Consider the following 20,665-nt stretch of genomic DNA (forward strand, 5'->3'; position numbering starts at 1 on the left):
TACAAGAAGAGAAAAAACTAAGTAATCATCTAAATAGTTTTAACCTTTTTTTGTTAACATTCTTACTTCCTATCAAATATGTGATCAGGGCTCCTCATACATGGAAATGTTGTGTTTATACAGTGTTTTACTAGTATGTCTTTCAAAATAACCTTGCGAAGCTGCAGAGAAGGCACTGTTAGCTTCATTTTAGTGACACAGAAACTGAAGTGAGAGAATGATTTGCTTGAGATAACACAAACAGGTAGACTCAGAATTTCATGTTTGCCTGGTCCTCCTACAGAATTTCATACCCTACCCCCTAAACATAGTAAAGAAGACCCTGGTAAAGAAAAGAAAGAAATGAAAAGAAAATCATCAGAGACCAGAATGGTTCTATATTACTTTACCTGGTTCTGGTTTGTAGAACAGGAATGACTTTGCCTAGTCTTCTCTCACCTTTCGCCTCCCCAGAATCCTTGTCAAAGGCATGCTGATTTGTTGTTGTTATTATTGTTGTTGTTTTCCAGAGCAGAAGGCAGGAATACAATAGGACAGATAATTACTAGTTATATTTTTTATAATTTGCAACTGTATCATTCAACTGTAAAGACCTCTATGAGAATATATTTGGGGGGGGGGAGTGAGAGACAGGGTTTCTCTGTGTAGCTCTGGCTGTCCTAGAACTCACTCTGTAGACCAGGCTGACCTTGAACTCAGAGATCCTCCCTGCCTCTGCCTCCCAAACTGGAAGCATATGCCACCACTGCCTAGGGAAAATATTTTTTTTAAATAAATGATTATCTTTAAATACTATGTATAACACACTATGGTAGCATTTAAAATAAAACAGCAATTATAATTTTTAAAAAAGAAAAAAAAATTTCTGAACATGGGATTATTTTATATAATACTCACTTAGGAGACAGGGAAATCAAGCTCCCATTGTAGATAGCTGTGAGCCACCATGTGGTTGATGGGAATTAAATTCTAGACCTCTGGAAGAGCAGTCAGTGCTTTTAACCACTGAGCCAACTCTCCAATCAGTTTTATACATTTTATATATGGAAGGTAAGTATACAGGAATCCTTTCTGAATGAAAATAACTTCATTTCTACTATGTCTTGAAAAAATGCACTTACTCTGTTTGATGAACTGGACACAACTGGAATTCTCACTTCACAACCTGATTTGTGTGATCCACTATTTTTCCTGTTGGGTACCTCTGAATGGTTGGAGATCTGAGAGAACACAGGGGTAGGTTTCTTACTTTCAGGTATATTTTTATCGGAGGCATTTTGTTCGATATTATTGTTTGAAGGAGAAGAAAGCAGGGGCCCATCCCAAGCAGAGTTACTGGGACTGACCCCTTCAGGTTCAGTGCAATGTTTATTCTCATTAAGATGAAGATCATCTTCTCTCGTCTGTTCCCGAAGGAAGGCAGGTTTTTCTGTTTCTTTGGAGGAATCAATCTTGTCTTTATCAAGCACAGGATCACAAACTGTTGGATTAAATGGTGCAACAACAGTTACTTTTATAAGATTCTTTTCAAGTACAAAGTGTCTGTTTAATGATTTACTAGGAGTTGGTCCATGACCAACTGATGTACTTAGTTGAGGTAGTTTGAGGAAGCCAGGGGTTTCAGCTGAAGATCCCAAGCTGTACAAAGAATTTTCTTGAGGAGTATCGGGTAGAATTTGACTCTTTCTCGATCTATACTCATTATGCCCACCATCATCGTCCTTCAAAAGCATCTCAATCTCTTCCTCTGTGAAACTGAAATGGCCATCATCTTCTTCTCCATCAGAAAACTCCAACAAGGAGTCATTCAACTCATCTTCATCCGAGGAACCCCAAGAAAATGAGGCATTGTCTTTAGGCAGAAAAGAAGTACCAGAAGACTGTTCAGAGGGTAAGAGTGAGCACGTCATATCTGGAAAAATATGAGGAAGTTTTGCTGAAGAACAAGAAATACCTTAAACCAACTCCAATCTACTATATGTATACAGGGAGCATCCTAGGATCTCAAATGCTGTGCTTGCACCGTGATTTGTAACTTGAGAAGTAATTAAGACATTTAATCTTACTAGCATTATGAAAATAAATGTTTGAATAAGATACTTTTAATCTGAGTTGGTGAGGCTGTAGAGACAAGCACTTACTACTAGTAAAGTGTAAGTTAATATACGATTTTGTGAAGAGTAACTTGGCAACACTATCTGATCTACTAATCTCACTTCTGGAAGTTTATCAGACTGAAATACCTACTACAAATGGAAATTTGTCATACAGACCTATCTACTACAAATGCACATGAACACACAGAGATGTTCAAATCAGTATTATTCAAAACAGTCAAATACTAGAGGGAACCTAAATGCCCATCTCTAAGAGAAATGTTCAATAAAATCATGAGACATTCACATCAAAAACATTTTTCAACTACTTAAAAGCACATTAAAGTAGATTTATATGTACTACCATAGAATGACTATAATATTCAAGCAAAATATGTTTTGTGAAATGTTTTAGATATGAAGTTTACACTTTTAAAAAAGAAACATGCATTACTCTCCAGTTCTGGTGACTAAACCTGGATCCTCATGCATGCTAGCAAGCCCTTACATCCCCAGGCTATTTCTTACTTTTTAATTTTAGATAGAGTTTTACTAAGATACCAAGACTAGATCTAACTTGCTCTGTAGCACAACCAGGCCTTGAATTTGCAATCCTCCTGCCTCAGCCTCCACAGAAGCTGGGATTCCAGGCTTGTGACCCAACTGAAACATACAGATACTCATACATATATACACACACATAATATATAGTTTTAACTGAAAATGAAATTTAAAAAAATCAGGAGAGGGAAGTAGATAGATAAATGTTTCTGGGTATAGGTGGTACATGCCTTTAATCCCAGCATTCAGGAGAAAAGTAAGTGAATGTTATAGGTAAGTCAGAGCTATACAGTGAGACCCTGTTTCAAAAAACAAAAATTAAAAAAGATGTCTTGCATACTGTGTGGAGCTGCTGGAGCAATCTGCCTTTGCCACGAGACCAAATGGAAAAAGGTTTCAACTCCTGCTGGCTGTTCCTTTTAGGAGACTTGTCAAAGTGATTGACTCCCACCTTCCTGCAGGCACAAAGAAAATTAAAGGATCTTCTCATCACTTTCAACCCCGATAATTACAAAGTCAACTGTATTATGCTTCAAGGTGTTCCATCTATTAATTTTGATCTTGATTTTTTTAAAAAATACCAGCAAGTTGGATTATTTTCAGTGAAGAACATCAAAGAAAAATCTTTAGAGGAAAAAATTATGCAACTTATAACTGGTTTAGTTCCTCCCAACAACTAGCACTTTCTTATGACTACTGTCTGCTTTAGTTGGGTAAATAAGGACTAGGAGTCCTGTGACCTAAGATCTGGCTCTGTCACTGACAAGTCCTAATCATTTAGTCACTTAACCATTTGGACTTGTTTCTAGTAAAATAAAAAAGGGCTGGAAAAGGAGGATGAGGCCTTGTCAAAGATCTTACCAAATTCTAAAAATCATAACCACTCCAAAAACCAATCAAGCCTTGTCCTCATTTTCAATATATATAAAATACAAAGAAAAAGTTAGCAAAGATATAAATACAAAAATTGTTGCTTATTATCAGTTATAGAGTCAAGTGTCAACATCACTCAACTCTTTTTCTACATGAATGTTTACTTGTATAATTAAAACCGAGTGTGGTGGTTAGGGATGTGGTTGAGTAGTGTTTGCTTAACATACATATAGTGGGCTGGGAACATTGGCATACACCACTATACCTACTTTATTTGGTACTGGGGATCCAGGAGGGCTTGGCTCATGCTAGGCAATTTTTTGAGGTAGAGTCTCATATAGTTCAGGCTGGCATCCAAATCACTATGTAGTGGAATGGAACTTCTGATCTTCCTCTACCTTCCAAGTGCTAGGATTACAGGAATGTACTTCTTCACTTGGCTTCCTTTATAGCTGTTTTTTGTTTTGTTTTGTTTTTTCTTTGAGACAAGGTTTTTCTGTGTAGCCCTAGCAGTCCTGGAACTTGATGTAGATCAGGCTTGCCTGGAACTCATAGAGATCTACCTGCCTATCTGTGCTAGGATTAATAGCGTGAGCTTCCAGCTTCCAGCCCTTTCTAGCTTTTTGAGACAGGGTTTCTTTGTGTAGCCCTGACTGTCCCACACTCAATTTGTACACCTAGCCTAGAACTCAAGAGATCCACCTGCTTTTGCTGTTAATAGCTCTTCAAACTAAAATTCCCTTCACTTTACTACCTCCCATACCACACCTTAACTTTCAGTAACTTTCAGCTTTAATTCAGACATTCCTTCAGCAATAATTTTCGAGCTACAACAACTAAGCTTCATACTTTGTCTCTATGATTTTTAAGAAATAAAATATGATACCCAATCTCCCAGAACTTCTAATTATTTAGTTTTTTGGTTTTTTTTGTTTTTGTTTTTTTTTTTTTTTGGTGGTGGTAGGTTTTTTTGGGGTTTTCAAGATAAGATTTCTCTGTATAGCCTTGGCTGTCCTGGAACTTGCTCTATAGCCCAGGCTGAGTTTCACATGCCTCTGCCTCCTAAGTGCTGGGATTAAAGGCATGCTCCATCATGCCTGGCAACACCAAATACTAAGTTCTAATATGAGAGAACATAAAATGGTACAGACAATAAAGCACTAAAAAGAAAGGAGGGGGAAATATAGCATTTTATACTTAGAGGGGATCTAGTTAACTCTGAAGTGTGATGGGCCAGGCATATGGTACATGCCTTTAACCCTAGCACTCAAGAAGAGGCAGGCAACCTCTGAGTTCAAGGTCAGCCCATCTGCAGAGTGAGCTAGACAAAGCTATACAGTCTCAAAACATACCCTGTATCATTCTTTTGATAGCAGTAACAGTGCTTACTTTTAGAAATGTGCAGGTTTTATTTATTAATTTTATTTTATTTTATTTCCGAGACAGGGTTTCACTGTATAGCCCTGGCTGACCTGGAACTCACTCTGTAGATCAGGCACCTTTCCGAGCACCCAAATGGTGGTTCACAACTATTGTAACATGGTGTAACAGACATACATGCAGCCAAAACATCTATACACATAAAAAAATAATAAAAAATGTAAACTCCTGCTCAATTTTCCAATTATCTTATTCATATTTTTCAGACTTAAGGAAAAACAAATCATCATTGAAATAAGGGCCATAAAATGCAATAGGCTGATATGTCTTCTAAAGATTTCCTACCTTTTCCTTACTGTAATTATCTATTAAAGAACATTTCTATAGGGTTGGAGAGATGGCTCAGTGCTTAAGAGCACTGACTACTCTTCCAGAGGTCCCGAGTTCAATTCCCAGCAACCACATGGTGGCTCAACCATTTGTAATGGGATCCAATGCCCTCTTCTGGTGTATCTGAAGACAGTGACAGTGTACTCATACATAAAATAAACAAATCTTTAAAAAAATTTCTATGAATATATATATACAGATATCACAAAATTTTAAAAATATTTTAAAAATAAGAAACACCAAATTCAGGATAGCAATAATTTCTGGTACTGGCAAGGAGACACGAATAGCTTTAGTCTATCTGTAATGTTTTGTTTCTTTGAGTCAAGATTTCATGTATCCCAGTGTACCCTGAAATTTGCTATATAGCCAAGGAAATCCTGAACTCCTGGTTCTCCTTCCCTGTTTGCCTCACAAATCCTAGAACTACAGACACCATACTTGGCTTTTTTTTTTTAAATCTGTAGAGATGGAAGATAAACCTGGACAATAAGTATAATGATAATTATTACTATGCTACCTTGCCTAATTTTCTGTTTGAAATATCTAATAAAACAATACTCTTAGAAGACAAAGTTTTGGTTTTGGGCTTTTTGAGACAGGCTATGTATCCCTGATTGGCTTGGTATTCACTATGTAGACCAGACTGGCCTAGGTGGATGTGATGACATACACATTTAATCTTATCACCCAACTGGCAGACAGGTGGATCTCTTGAGTTCAATGCCAGCCTGGCTTACACTGTCAGTGTCAGGCTAACCTGGGCAACAGAGTGAGACCATGTCTCAAAAAGCAAACCACAACAACAACAAAAATTAAGATATAAAGCCAGTGTGAAAGATACAAGATACACCCTAAGTCTCAAATATTCTCTACCTATAAAATAGGAAACCCAAACCTCATAGTCCAGTAGTCTCATGAGGTTATTACAAATATTAAGTAAGACATGAACATAAGGCACTTAGTACACTAGCTATGGTTACTTCATCCCACCACCTACATCTATCTCACCCAAAGAGCCTTAAGCACAGGAATGGTAGGAAAAAGGCTAAACTGGCAAGAAACTTCCCCAAACTCAATTTAGAAATTATTCAGTATGATCTACTTAGTGAAGCATTTAACCATATTGTCATTAAACTAATTTAGGACCAGACTGGATGGATAACTAAAATATCAGGTAAATTCTTCAAATTAATGGCCCATGAAGTAGCTTGTATTAGAAGCACTGGGCTAAAATTCAAATACTTCAGCAATTCATTTGAAGTCTCTGAACTTCAGTATAAATGAGAATACTCATCTGAAAAAGGTAGACATAATGGTGCTCACTTATCAGTATTTCCAGAATGCTGATGGGGGAGGCAAGAGGATGAGGAGTTCAAGGCTACCTGAGGCTCTATCTCAAATTCCAAACCAGTAGGGACTACACTTGACAAAGGCGGGAGAGAAGGGATAGTGTTTGAGATAAAGTCAACTTGAATTTTCAAGGGAGGGAAGCCTTCGATAAAACTGAAATTCTTGCAAGATATGGAGGCATTCATCTTTAATCCCAGCACTCAGGAGACAGAGGCAGGTGGATCTCTGAGTTCCAGGCTAATGATACATAGTGAGAGACTCTGTCTCAAAAAAAAATTCATCATCATCATCATAATAATAATAATGATAATAATAATAATATACTGAAGCTCTTAAGTGAAGTGTCACAATTACTTCTCTCCCATACTACCATCACCTGCCATTCTTGGCACTTGCCTGGTAAATCTTTCAAGTATGAAAGCTTCTCTATTTTTCAGTTAAGAATATTTTCCTATTTCCAAATTCTCTTAATTCTGCTCCACATCTCTGTGTGACCCTATTCTGTCCTTCCACTTCCCTCACCTGTCCACCCCCTTCTTCACACTTTAGTGTACCACCCCCTCTCTGTTCTCTAACCTCCTGGTTGCAACTTCAGAAACTAGTTCCCCCGTCTATTTTTATCTTACCTCAAAAAACCTATTGCCTTAGAGCACAAAGCCTCATTCTATTCAGGTCAGTAAAATGCCAATGCTAAATGTATACTACACATCCTCGTTCAAGGCTCTAAAACCAAAACCACTACCCAACTGGGTCTGATATGCAGAGCCAAAAGCAAGGATCGGTTTGCAGAAGGAGGGGACTTCTCATTTGTCTTTGATCTCTAACCTCTCCTAAACATAACACACGTGAAGCAAACAGTATACACCAAAAGAGGCTGTATCACTAAAATGAGCTCCTCCCCCCCAAAAATTTTTTTAAACAAAGGGAACTGACATTATCAGAAAGAATTTTGCAACTCCCTCTGTGCTAACTGCAAACATTGTAAAATGCAAAGACAACCCATCTGGAAATCTCTGCTTTAGGTAACAATTTCCCCAGACTAGGGAGCCAAGAATCCCCACGCAGGCCCAGGCAGCAGATTTTTCTAAACTGAAGCAACAGGTTTCTTTTAGAAGAATAGTCTATTAAAGCCTGGGGCTTCTAACAACCTCGGGGGGGAAAAAACAAAAAACAAAACATGAGGGCGGCCGGTGAACTCCGTCCTCATTTGGTGGCCCTAGTCAGGGCTCCACCTGAAGTGTCTGTAGCTTTCCCCGCGGCCCTGGGATGCCTTTCAAGGATGCCGCGGGCCTCCCCCTCAGGAACACTGCCCGCCGCGCCCAGGGCCTTTGCACTTCCCTCCTCCCACTCGGGAGAGCGAGGTCTCGCCTCCCCGCGGATAGCGGGAGACGCGCGTGTTTCCTCCGTGTCCCTCCCCCCAGGGGCGACACAGGTCCCCGCCGGCTCCGCCAGTACACCCAGCCTCAGGGGACAGCCGCCGACAGCCACACCTCGGCAGGCTGCGGCCCGCTGTCGCCGAGAGTGGGTCGCCCTCTCCCGCCACGACGCACCGCGGGAAGCCCGCCATCCCCGCTCTCCGTAGCAACAACACCCTTCCGTGAGGAGGGCACAGGGAGAGAAAGACCCCCTTCCCCCACTGGCAGGGCCGGCGGACCTCGCACGCGGCCCAAGGACCTGACAGCTCCCTTTTCCTCAGCAGGATGAGGGGCGTCACTCGCCCACGGCTGTGGAGGTGGGGGGCAGGGACAACCTCCCCGCCCGCCATCACCTCAGGAGCGAGAATCAGCCCTTCCCTCAGCGAGACGAGCTTCCCTACTCCTCACGGGGGCAGACGATGTATGCGGCCCTGTGGAGAAGCAACAGGCGCCCCCGACCCCTTGCCTAGACGACGGACGCCGACCCTTCGTCCCTCCCGCTCTTCACCTCCGGAAGCCGGGCCAAAGCCTAGGCGAGCGGCAGCACCTCACTCCGCCCCCTGCGCCATTTTATCGCCCCCTTCACGACCTCCCCCACCCCGAGGCAGCGGGGCCAACACCACGGGGAGGGCAAGCAAACAGTGATTGGCAGGAAACCGCCCCGCCCCTGAGAGGGTTGCGCCCTGGACAGCCTTTCTAACCCCGCCCCTACAGTGGTTGATGGCCCCGCCCCTTCCTGTTTCATCGAGTCTTTCGACTCTCTGCTACTTCTGACTCGGGACTACTCCGAGGGAGTGGGAGAGGATCTAGGCCTAGCAAGCGGAGCTACGAGCTCAGCTGATGCAACCTGACGGGACGAGCGTGACAGTTCCTGGCACGGGGAGACGGCGGCGAACGAGGAAAGGGCGCGGGTGCCGGCTGAGCGCGGGAAACAGAGAAAGCGGAGCCATGGGGGATGCTCCAAGCCCTGAGGAGAAGCTACACCTTATCACCCGGAACCTGCAGGTCGGGCCTTGGGGTTGGGATGCGCCGTTGGGTATTGAGGACTTGAAGTTCCGTGATTTCCGAGGCCAATCCCTAAATGTGTGGGGCCGCGGTCTCCGCGCCTGGGCAGCTCTAAGGCCCTCTCTACTAGTTGATCAGTAAGTCAGTCAAGCAGCCATTCTCGGTGCAAAAGAAACTACAACAGGCTCACCTTTTGTGTGCACGCATCTTGTGCTGTAGTCATCCTGGGGCTGAGAACCTCACTCCACCCATTCTGTTATATATGCCGGGAGCACTAGGCTCTAGGGAGTCAGAACCATGTCCTCCCAGGGTTCTTGCGGAGAGAACCGGAAATTTAAAAGGACCCATCACCCAAACCACTTAGATAAAGCAAGTACTGAAAGTTCCTATGACTGGGGCTCTGAAAAGAAATGCGAGCGGGCTGGCCGAAGAGATGGCTCTGAGATTGAAAGCATGTACTGCTCTGGCAGAAGACCCGGTTTCAGTTCCCAGCACCACGTCAGGCTGCTCGGCACGGGCTGTCTCAGGGGCTCTGACGTCCTCTTCTGGCTTCCATGGGTGTGGGTAAAACAAGTATGAGACCCTGGACTCGGTCTTCAGGGCTCTCACACATCCTTTCTCCAAAGAGGCTGATTTTACTTGGAGTGGAGCGAGCACAGCGCTGCTCAGCCACCACCGTGGTCATTACCTCACCTTCCTTTCTTCTCAGAGCCATCTCTTTGGCGAGCCTGCTCGCTCCCATTACTTTTCAGAACTCCAGTCATAGGAACTTTCTGAGAAAGGCCTTCCTTGAGCATTAAAAAAAAAAGAAAACAAAAAAAAAAAAACCCAAAAAAAAACCCTCCCTACCAGCAGATTTGTCTCCATCCCTGCCTGCCCGTGCCTCTGATGTTCCTCCACAGAACCTATTGCTGTCGTTTGACTTGTTCTTTTAGGAGAGGCAAGTAGGAGCCAAATCCTGAGAGCTTGTAAACTTTGTTTTACAAGCCAGATAAAGACTGAACTAGAATTGCGCTAAGGGCTGTGACGCCACCAAGTTGGTTTTTTTTTTTTTTTTTTAATTTACCTGTCCTGGGTGTGGTGGTACGTGCTACCTATAATCTCAGTACCTGAGAGTCAAGGACAGGGGGATAACTGCAAGTTTGGAGGCCAGCCCTGTTTACATAATAAGTTCCTGACTAGGTAGGGTTTTGTCTCTAAGAACATTCACCTCTTTGAAGGGTATGTTTTAGTCTCTTGTATATCCAAAAGGTTTAAAGTTCTAGAATGTTTTTTATTTCCAACCCTCCCCACCCCCAGAAAAATGTGAACTGACCTGAGCATGGTGGCACATGCCTGTAATCCCAGCATTTAGGAAGTAGAAGCAAGAAGATCCAGAATTTAAGGCCACTTCTGGGTTACGTAGCTGAATTCAAGGTCATGTTGGGCTTCACAAGACCCTCAGTGAAAAAGAAAGAAAAAGAAAATCTTGTACCATTGGCTATACTACCCTGCATTCATCCTGGTCCCCCAAGCTCAGCTTTTTTTCTGTCCCTAGGTGTATATGGCTCCTGGGCAGTTCAGGGGACTAGAGTCAGATAAGATGTGCCCATTGGTGTCCTTCTCTTACAGAAAGAATAGTGTTACACAAGCTCGTCTGTGATTTTGTTTCTCTCAGAATTTCATTCCTCATATTTTCTTTCTCACTGTCTTCCCCACCTTGCCTCCCCTTCCCCATCACCCTTCTCTCCTTTTCCCTGTGACCTTCTCACTTCCCTGCTGTTCACTTCTCTTTCCAGTCTCTCTTCCTTTCTCAACATACTCTCTCCTACCCTCTTCCTTCTCTCCTCCTGCATTCCCCTCCTCCCCATGCTTGTGGTGTCCCTTTCTTCATCCCACTGGCCTAGTCTGACTTTTGGTCTCCTCCAGGAAACCGCTTCCCCTATAGGGAAGGGCTCTGGTGTGTGAGAAAGAATTAGGAGGAAACAGACACCCAGGAACAAAGGCACCCTGAAGGCAGAGAGGAGAGCGAGCAGTGCCCAGACGCTTACAGAGACAAGTCTCTCTGCTCTTTATTTATTGTGTTTTAGCTTTCGAGACAAATAAACATTGTTTAAAAAAAGAAAATCGGGCTGGAGAGATGGCTTGATGGTTAAGAATACTTGCTGTTCTTGCAGAGGACCAAGTTCAAGTTCTTTCTTTCTTTCTTTCTTTCTTTTTTTTTTTTTTTGTTTTCTTAAGATTTGTTTGTTTTATGTATATGAGTACACTGTCGTTGTCCTCAGACACCCCAGAAGAGGGCATGGGATCCTATTACAGATGGTTGTGAGCCACCATGTGGATGCTGGGAACTGAACTCAGGACCTCTGGAAGAGCAGTCAGTCCTCTTAAGCGCTGAGCCATCTCTCCAGCCCCACCAAGTTCCATTTCTAATACCCATATTAGGTGTCTTGCAGCCACCTAAAGGGATCTAAGGCTTCTGGCTTCTGCAGGTACCTGCACTCATACACAGATACACACACACACACACACACACACACACATATATATATATATATATATATATATATATATATATATATATTTTAAGCCTTTAAAAAGAAGAAAATGACACCTACTATCAGCTGCCAAGGGTCAGGATAGATATCTGGGACCTAGGAACCTCTTGTCTCCTCTCTCTCTCTTTTTTTTTTTAAAATTTATTTTATGTATATGAGTACACTGTTTCTATCTTCAGACACACCAGAAGAGGGCATCGGATCTTATTACAGATGGTTGTGAGCCATCATGTGGTTGCTGGGAATTGAACTCATGACCTCTGGAGGAGCAGTCAGTGCTCTTAACCACTGAGCTATCTCTCCAGCCTGTCTCCTCTCTCTTAAGCCTGTACCTCAGACTAGCAGTAGTTCAGTAGTTGACTCTGGTCTACCTTCAAAATAGATTCACATACAAATCTGCAGTCCGCCTTTCTTTTTTTGTTGTTTTGTTTGTTTTGTTTTCTCCATTTTTTCAAGACAAGGTTTCTCTGTGTAGCCTTGGCTGTCCTGGAGCTCACTCTGTAGACCAGGCTGGCCTCGAACTCAGAGAGCCGCCTGCCTCTGCCTCCCGGGTGCTGGGATTAAAGGCGTGCGCCACCACCGCCCGAGTTTCTTGTTCCTTTTTTGAGGCTAATATCCCATTATATGAAGGTACTGCATCGAATTTATCCACTCATCAACTGATGATGGGCTGGAGTTATTCGGATTTTTTTAATTGTCTTTTTTTTTTTTTTTTAGACAGCTTGCAATGGTTGAATTAAAGAATTAAAAGAAGGATACTTCTTCTTAGAGTAGTTTAGACCAAGAAAGTAGCCAAAATTTGAATTCTTTACTTCTTGCCCTGTATCTTCTGTCTGTCTAGGTTGTGATCTGTGGCCTGTCATCTTTCTGGTGTCTGATGTCTGTTCCTGTTGCCTGTCCCCGTTACTCTGTTTACTGGATGGCATAGAAGTATGGCATAGGAAGGGAAAGAAGGACACTTTACTAGACAGATCTTTAGCAGAGTTTTGCAAAGGAAGAATTTATTTCATTGACTTGGAAAAGTGCTCAAAACCTTGCACAGCTGTTTTCAACATGTTGCCTCCAACATTTATGGGGGGATTTGTTGCTTTCTACTTACTCACTGCCTTCAGCAAATGACTACCAAACACACACACACACACACACACACACACACTCTCTGTTCTGGGTCAGGGGATGGGAGAATGTAGAACTTAAGAGTAAAGTTTGGGTGGTGAAAGCTGACTCCATGGGGAATTCAAGGTAGGTAAGGTTGGTTCTGTTGTTCTCTTAAATACAGGTTAAACTTAGAGAGGTTGAATACACAGTAGGACAGCAGAGAGTACACAGTAATTTCAAGGCACTCCACTGCTAGGTCTAGAAAAAGGTCCATCTGTTTGAGCAGGCATTATTTTCAGAAGCAGTTATTACTACACAGTCTCTTTACATAGTTTCAGACACCTGGCTTTGCTTGAAACTTTTGTTTTGGGGCACAAATTGCTGAGACAGCTCAGCAATTAAAAGCATATACTGCTCTTGCATAGGACTCCAGTTAGTTTCCAACACCCACATCAGGTAGCTTACAACTCCCTGTAACTCCAGCACCAGGGGGCTGACTCTGAGCTTCAAAGACACTTGTACACACCAATATATATACATATAATTTAAAGAAATAAATCATTAAAAATTGAAGCTAATGCCCATTTATCATTCCTTAAATACTAAATAGGAATGGTTAAATTAATAATTTTACTAAAATCTTTGTTTTTTTCTAACTTTTGGTATTTGAGATAGTTTCTTATATAATCCAGGATAGCCTTCAGGAATTACAGGTGTATGCCTTACCACCACACCTGGTTTTATGTGGTGATGAGACTCAAATTCAGGCTTTCTTCTGGTTAGGCTCTACTACCTGAACCACATCTCCAACCATGTTTAAAACTTATAAAGCCATACAGTGATGTATACCTGTAGTGCTTTGAAGCAGCAGAAGGGAGTAATTTGGGCAGAATGTGGGATTGGAGACTAAACATGATATAGCTGTGCTGATAAGGGCTTGCCCAGTGTGACAAGCAGGGCTGATAGGCTATGAGACACTCAGCAGTTATGTCCACATGAGATTTGCCTTTCTTAGCTCCAGCCAACCAGCACCAATTGTCCCAGTAGTCCCTTTTATTCTGGACTCAAAAGCCAGAGCCACATGGCCGAAGCTGCTGTGTTCTGCTGCTTGCTGGAGCTGGAACATACAAGGTCACCAGTCCCTTAGTTCAATTTAATATATTTGAACACAGGATTGAGCTCCATTTCACTTCCTGGTGCCCCTTTAATATCAGACCATATATTTTGTATTTTTCCTTTCTAAGCTTGCTATGCTTATTCAAAACCCTTTTCATGAGACTTAACCAGAGAACAAAGTCTATAATGAGCATTTCTGAGACTTCCTTTGTCAATGCAATTAATCTGAGTCTCTTCATGTTAGCCTCAGGCAGACTCTGCTGACCAGGGATACGTTCTTCACCAAAATACTACAAAAACAGTCTCTAGGCCACATACTGAAGTTCTTCTCCACTGAACCCTCTTGGGCCAGGTCTGCACAGTTCAAATCACTCACAGCAATAAAGTCTTCCGTATTCCTACTAGAATGGCTCATTAAGCCCCACTTAAAACATTCCATGGCTTTCCAAATCCAAAGTCCCAAATCCACATTCTTCCAAACAAAAACATGGTCAGGCTTATCATAGCAATACCTGTACCTGGCACCAACTTCTGTCTTAGTTAGGGTTTTATTGCTGTGAACAGACGCCATGACCAAGGCAAGTTGTTTTTTGTTTGTTTGTTTGTTTGTTTTAATTTTTTATTTATTCACCATTGCTCTCTTCAGACACACCAGAAGAGGGAATCAGACCCCATTGCAGATGGTTGTGAGCCACCATGTGGTTGCTGGGAATTGAACTCAGGACCTCTGGAAGAGCAGTCAGTGCTCTTAACCACTGAGCCATCTCTCCAGCCCCCAAGGCAAGTCTTATAAGGTTCAAACCATAACAGTATTTTAGGAGCAAGCTTGACCTGAGTCCTTTAACTGTGACAGACTAGGAAATTGGGACTGTTGGAAGTTCTAGAAGATCCTTTAGAGCTTCAGCCATTGGCTAGGGCTGACAGGCAGGCATGTGTGAACTAAGCAATGATGTCAGAAACTCCATAGTCCTTGGAGCCATAGTCACACAATGTCCAGTCTCAAAGTCACCTTGCACAGAAGGTGTCTAGGGAGCATAGCGATGCAATCCTGGGGTCTACAGTCTAGTTTCAGTTGTTTTTAAAAAGTGTGTGTGTGTGTTTTGTCTGCGTGTACATCTGTCTACACACCAGAAGATAGCAACAGACCTCAAGGGACAACAGTTATAGTCTGTTGTGAGCCACCATGTTGGAACTGAACCCAGGACCTCTGGAAGAATAGCCAGTACTCTTTTTTGTTTTTCGAGACAGGGTTTCTCTGTGTAGCCCTGGCTGTCCTGGAACTCACTCGGTAGACCAGGCTGGCCTCGAACTCAGAAATCCACCTGCCTCTGCCTCCCAAGTGGTGGGATTAAAGGCATGCGCCACCACCGCCTGGCCGAATAGCCAGTACTCTTAACCACTGAGCCACCTCTTCAGCCCCTAATTACAGTTCTTAAATTCTCTGGGTATGTCAGCATGTGGCTTAACAAGCTCACTATTTAAACATAACTATTTTTCTGTTAACAGTCAAAGCGTTCTGTTCCCATTGTTTGTAAATATTTTTCTCCTTTTACAACAACATTCTTTAAGTCAAAACATGTTATATTCATTTTATCAAAACAAACTTAGTTCAAAACAATGTAACATGTTTTCAACACAGTTTCTAGGTTACACAAAAAATGGTTTCACTCACCTTAGCATACACAAAGGTTTGATACCTAGTCAGGCATGGCATGGTGCTACACCTCTGTAATCTCAGCACTCAGGAGTTAGAGGCAAGAGGATCAGAAGTCTGAGACAAGAGTAGGTTATATGAGACCCTGTCTCAAAACAAAAAAGAATGTAGAATCAGAAGAGACTTGCTGATGTCTAAGCAGAAAGAGAAGAGGAAACGCAGCGAGTAAGAAAGACAAAGAAGAGTGTATTTCAGGCAGGAGGGCTACACAGTGTTCATTGACTGCCTCAGGGTCCTCTGAACCTCAAAAGGGTATGGAGCTCACTGCAATGGGACTTAAGCAAATGAGATCAGAGGAAATGGCTATATTAAGAAGATGCCTCCAGGGGCTGATGAGGTGGCTCACCAGATGCTCTTCCAGAGTCCATGGGTTTGATTCCTCTCTCCTATATGAAGGCTTACAACCATCTAGAATTCTGCTCCTGGGGCATCTGACACCCTCTTCAGGCCTGCTGGGTCACTCATTGTACGCATGTGGTACACAGACATATATGCAGGCAAAACACATGTACTCATGAAATTTAAAAGGAAAAAAAAATGTGTTGAAGTGGTTACAAAAAGAAGAGGAGGGAAAAAGGTAACTGAGGGGTCAAGAAGGGGAAGATGGGTAGATCTGTGCATTCCTACCCTAACATCAATGTCATCTCCTGGAAGAGACACTAGCTGCAGCAGGAAGAGCTTAGGTTGGCTCTCAGGACTGAGAACATATTTGGACTGCAGTGACATTTGCCCACAGGCTCTGAGCTTGAACTCCCAGTGACACACAGCTTTGTTTTCAGGGTAAAGGATGAGCAAGGAGGGGAATCGGCATTAAACCAGCTCTTCTGCTTCCACAACAGGAGGTTCTGGGGGAAGAGAAGCTGAAAGAGATCCTGAAGGAACGGGAGCTTAAAATTTACTGGGGCACGGCGACCACGGGGAAGCCACACGTGGCCTACTTCGTACCCATGTCCAAGATCGCTGACTTCTTGAAGGCAGGGTGTGAGGTGAGAACCGAGCTGTGAACCAAGCAGTTGTCGCTGTTAAATGACAAAAAGAGATACTTAACAAGGGTGGGGGCAGGGAAGTGGCAGAAAGTACTAGGGCCAAATTTATACTTTGGTGTCGTCTTAATGTTTCTGTCAAGGTAACCATCCTGTTTGCGGACCTTCATGCATACCTGGACAACATGAAAGCTCCCTGGGAACTTCTGGAACTTCGAACCAGTTACTATGAGAATGTGATCAAGGCAATGCTGGAGAGTATTGGCGTGCCCTTGGAGAAGCTCAGGTTTATCAAAGGCACTGACTACCAGCTCAGCAAGTAAGCTCCCGATCGATCGCTCCTCAGAGATCTACAGGCCTGTGGAGGCTAGGCACTCTTTAAATTTGGGTTGCAAGCTACTTGATACTGCCTGTTATGGACCATTAAACAGTTTATACCCTTTGTTGGTTTAACCTACCCAACAAAAATATACTGGCTTGGAAAGCCTAGGTACTGTTCTATTTGCTCCAGATATAAATGTAACCCCAACAAAGCCTCCGCCGTGGATCACACAGCCTTTGGGGAAGGGGTGGGAAACTCCCAGCCTCCCTCTCTTTCAGCCTCAGCAAATAATGATAAAAGAGATGTGAGAGGAGGTTCTTTGTCTTCTTCCAGCAGTTTAAGAACTGTGGTGGTACATGGGATGCTGTATCATCATCTCATGTCAGGGACATGCATGGTACATGGGATGCTATACCATCTTATGTCAGGGACAGATTTGGACATTTTGTGGCTTTTGACATAGAGAGAGGCATCCTGAGATACCAAGATGTGTCTATACCTTAAAATAGCTGCTGTCATGTATGCATCGTTGCTTGTGAGAGTCAGTTTTAAAGACATAAATATTGAGTGTTAAAATATGCTCTTAGGATGTGTAGAACAGTGTCTGAGAAGTAGAGCACAGCTGACTGCTTGGCCCTGGGAGAGTTACTCAGAGCAGGTGCAGTGAGACACGGTACACCAAAGCACAGTTGCAGAAGTCTAAGGAATGCACTGTGTTAGAACGAAGGCTTCCAAGCCGGGCAGTGGCACCCGCCTTTAATCCTAGCAGTCAGGAGGCAGAGGTTGGAGGACCTCTAAGCTCAAGGCCAGCAGGCTTTTGGGGGGAGAGATGGCTCCGTGGGTAAGAACACTTGTCTTTGCAGAGGCCCTAGGTTTAATTCCCAGCACCTACGTGGCGGATCACAGCCATCTGATCCAGGGATCAGGTGCCCTTTTCTGACTTCTGTGTCACCAGGTACACATGTGGTACATATACATACATGTATGCAGTCAAAATACTCATACACATAAGATAAAATAAATCTTTAAAAAAAGAAAAACTCTCTGGACCAGAGAAATATATCTGTACTTAAGAGCACTTACTACTCTTCAGTAATTAAAAGCACGAGACTTAGGCCAGACATGTTCTAATCCCACCACTTGAGAGGCAGAAGCAAGTGGCTCTCTATGAGTTCAAGGCCAGCTTGGTCCACAAATCAAGTTCCAAGCCAGCTAGAGCTACATAGTGAGACCCAGTCTCAAATAAACAAACTAATTAATTTAGTATGTAGATTATTTAATAATTAAACTCTGAATCTCAAAGGATGGTGGTAGAGCATACACTTGCCATTTTTAAAGCCCTGGGTAGAATTTCAAGCATCCTCTCATTTCAAATTAAGACCTCAGCAGGCAATGGTGGCACATGCCTTTAGTCCCAGCACTTGGGAGGCAGAGACAGGCGGATTTCTGAGTTGGAGGCCAGCCTGGTCTACAGAGTGAGTTCCAGGACAGCCAGGGCTACACAGAGAAACCCTGTCTCCAAAAAAAAAAAAATCAAATTAAGATCTCCACTACATCAAAAGTAAAGTTTAAAAAAAATATCAAGCCATAGGCTGAGGTGTAATTAGCACACAAAAGTTCTTGGTTTCAATCTCATGCATGCATGCACACACACATACACACACACACACACACACACACTACAATTGGCCAAAATCCTTATGACATATACAACTGGCCAAAGATTAATAATATCCAGTATTTCAAAAATTGTATAATCAGTAAGGCATAGTAGTACACACCTTTAAACCCAACACTCAAGAGGCAGAAACAGACTAATTTTTATGAGTTCAAGATTAGTCTTATCTATATAGTTCTAGGCTAGCCAGACCCTTTTTGTGAAAGACCCTGCCACAATAAATAAATAAATAAATAAATAAATAAATAAATAAATAAATATTGCAGTCAATTTTTAAATTGAGCCAATTTGGGGGGGGGGGGATCAGTTGCATATTTCTTAGAATTCTCAAGTGACTGGTAATCATATGGGGGAAAAAAATAATAGCCCCTGGTTGTTAGTCAAAGAAATGGAGATTAAAATCCTAGTGAGAAATTACAACAATTGTAATAACTAATGGGCAGATTTTTTAAATAGCAAAATTAGGTAATAAAACTGACAAAAATCGCTTTGGGAAATACTTTGGCATTATTTACTGCAGTTTGAGATTTAAATCCCTATTATCCTGGCACCCAGGCCATATGCCCATGTACACAAGTATAGGCACACTGCTTACAGACACAAGTGCAAAGCTGGAAAGCAGCAACAGGCTCAAGATAAGGGTTCCTCTAAAGAAGGCGGATCAAGAGAGGACACTAGGTGCTGCAGAAGTAGTTACTAGTCATTTTTCTTAAACTGTATGGTAGGTGCTGTTCTTTGTATTATTTGTTCCTTCTTTATCTTTTTAGGTTTGTTTTATGAGTGTTTTGTCTGCATGCATATGTATACAGCTCTTCCATGCCTGATGCCACAGAAGTCAGAAGAGGGCATCAGTGTCCCTGGAACTGGAGTTATATATGGTTGTGAGCTACTGTGTAGGTACTGGGAACCGAACTGGGGTCCTCTACAAGAACAAGTGCTCTTAACCACTGAGCCACCTCTCCAGCCAGTTCATTATTCCTTACACATACTTTTAAAAAAAATTTTTTTAAGGTCTGGAAGGAAGATTGGGAAATTGTAATATTTTTTGATTAGGGATTTCAGAAGAACAAAATGGGTAGAAAAATGCAGTGTACCACGAGATAATAGCTGGACGTTTTTCAGAAGCAAAAGGAAACCTAGAATGGATGGATGCAGTATTGCAGACGCAGCGTGAAGATGCTGTCTTTAGGATGTCCTAGGGTCTGGGGGCTGGAGAGATGGCTCAGTGGTTAAGAGCACTGGCTGCTCTTCTAGAGGTCCTGAGTTCAATTCCCAGAAACCACATGGTGGCTCATAACCATCTGTAATGGAATCTGGTGCCCTCTTCTGGTGTGTCTGAAGACAGCTACAGTGTATTCATATACATAAATAAATGAATAAATCTTTAAAAAAAAAAAAAAAAAAGGATGTCCTAGGGTCAGGGCAGTGAAGTGATGTGCTTGACAACTGCTCTGGGACAGTGAGGCCTGCCTCACAGCTCTCCTCCCTTTCTTCTTCAGAGAGTACACACTGGATGTGTACCGACTGTCCTCCGTGGTCACACAACATGATGCCAAGAAAGCCGGGGCTGAGGTTGTGAAGCAGGTGGAGCACCCTTTGCTGAGTGGTCTGTTGTATCCCGGTCTGCAGGTAGGTAAGAGGGTGGGCACCCCCCGCTACTTTTCTGTACTCTTTCTGCATTTTTTCTTTCTTTCTACTTTTACTTTTTATGCGCATTGCTGTTTTGCCTACGTGTGTCTGTATGAGTATGTTGGATCCCTTGGAACTGGAGTTACAGATAATTATGAGCAACCATGTGAACATTCCAAATTGAACCTAGGTCTTCTGGAAGAGCAACCAGGGCTCTTAACCACTAAACTATCTCTCTAGCCCTCTGCACTGTTTCTAAGGACTGGACACAATCCTCTCAGGGCACTGGCTGTACCCATGTACTTACTCTTCAGGTAGCACAATGCCTTTTTTCCTGGCTCTTTTCCTTCCTGGATACTTCTTCAGTTGTAAGTTCCTATATCCCCTATTTCCTTTCTATTCTTTAAGACTGCTACATTGTGAGTTCAAGATAGGCCTAGGTTACATACCCAGAGTCTGTTGAAAGGAAGGAAGGAAGGAAGGAAGGAAGGAAGGAAGGAAGGAAGGAAGGAAGG

At 42.8% G+C, this 20,665-nt stretch overlaps 2 protein-coding genes across 5 annotated transcripts in view; one reads left to right on the forward strand and one right to left on the reverse strand.

Moving 5' to 3' along the window:
• S100pbp (S100P binding protein) overlaps positions 1-8,642 on the reverse strand; it is a 37,625-nt gene extending 28,983 nt beyond the window's left edge. The window contains exons 1-5 of one of the 4 annotated variants that reach the window (XM_028759718.1): positions 8,577-8,642; positions 2,998-3,112; positions 1,347-1,912; positions 1,122-1,220; positions 390-472 (exon numbers count right to left, since the gene is read on the reverse strand). In XM_028759718.1, the coding sequence (XP_028615551.1) occupies positions 390-472; positions 1,122-1,220; positions 1,347-1,910 (746 nt within the window). In that variant the 5' untranslated portion in view covers positions 1,911-1,912; positions 2,998-3,112; positions 8,577-8,642. Of the gene's footprint in view, positions 1-389; positions 473-1,121; positions 1,913-2,997; positions 3,113-3,799; positions 4,439-8,576 lie in introns of those variants that run through there. The other 3 variants (XM_028759715.1, XM_028759716.1, XM_028759717.1) reach the window with 3 other exon arrangements.
• A 209-nt stretch (positions 8,643-8,851) lies between these two features.
• Yars (tyrosyl-tRNA synthetase) overlaps positions 8,852-20,665 on the forward strand; it is a 28,919-nt gene continuing 17,105 nt past the window's right edge. Inside the window, exons 1-4 of the mRNA XM_028759666.1 lie at positions 8,852-9,073; positions 16,378-16,524; positions 16,665-16,840; positions 20,021-20,150. Coding sequence (XP_028615499.1) covers positions 8,909-9,073; positions 16,378-16,524; positions 16,665-16,840; positions 20,021-20,150 — 618 coding nt within the window. The 5' untranslated portion in view covers positions 8,852-8,908. The remainder of the gene's footprint in view (positions 9,074-16,377; positions 16,525-16,664; positions 16,841-20,020; positions 20,151-20,665) is intronic.

The sequence above is a fragment of the Grammomys surdaster genome, unplaced genomic scaffold (assembly GCF_004785775.1).
Source record: "Grammomys surdaster isolate TR1022 unplaced genomic scaffold, NIH_TR_1.0 126313, whole genome shotgun sequence".
Classification (NCBI taxonomy): Eukaryota; Metazoa; Chordata; class Mammalia; order Rodentia; family Muridae; genus Grammomys; species Grammomys surdaster.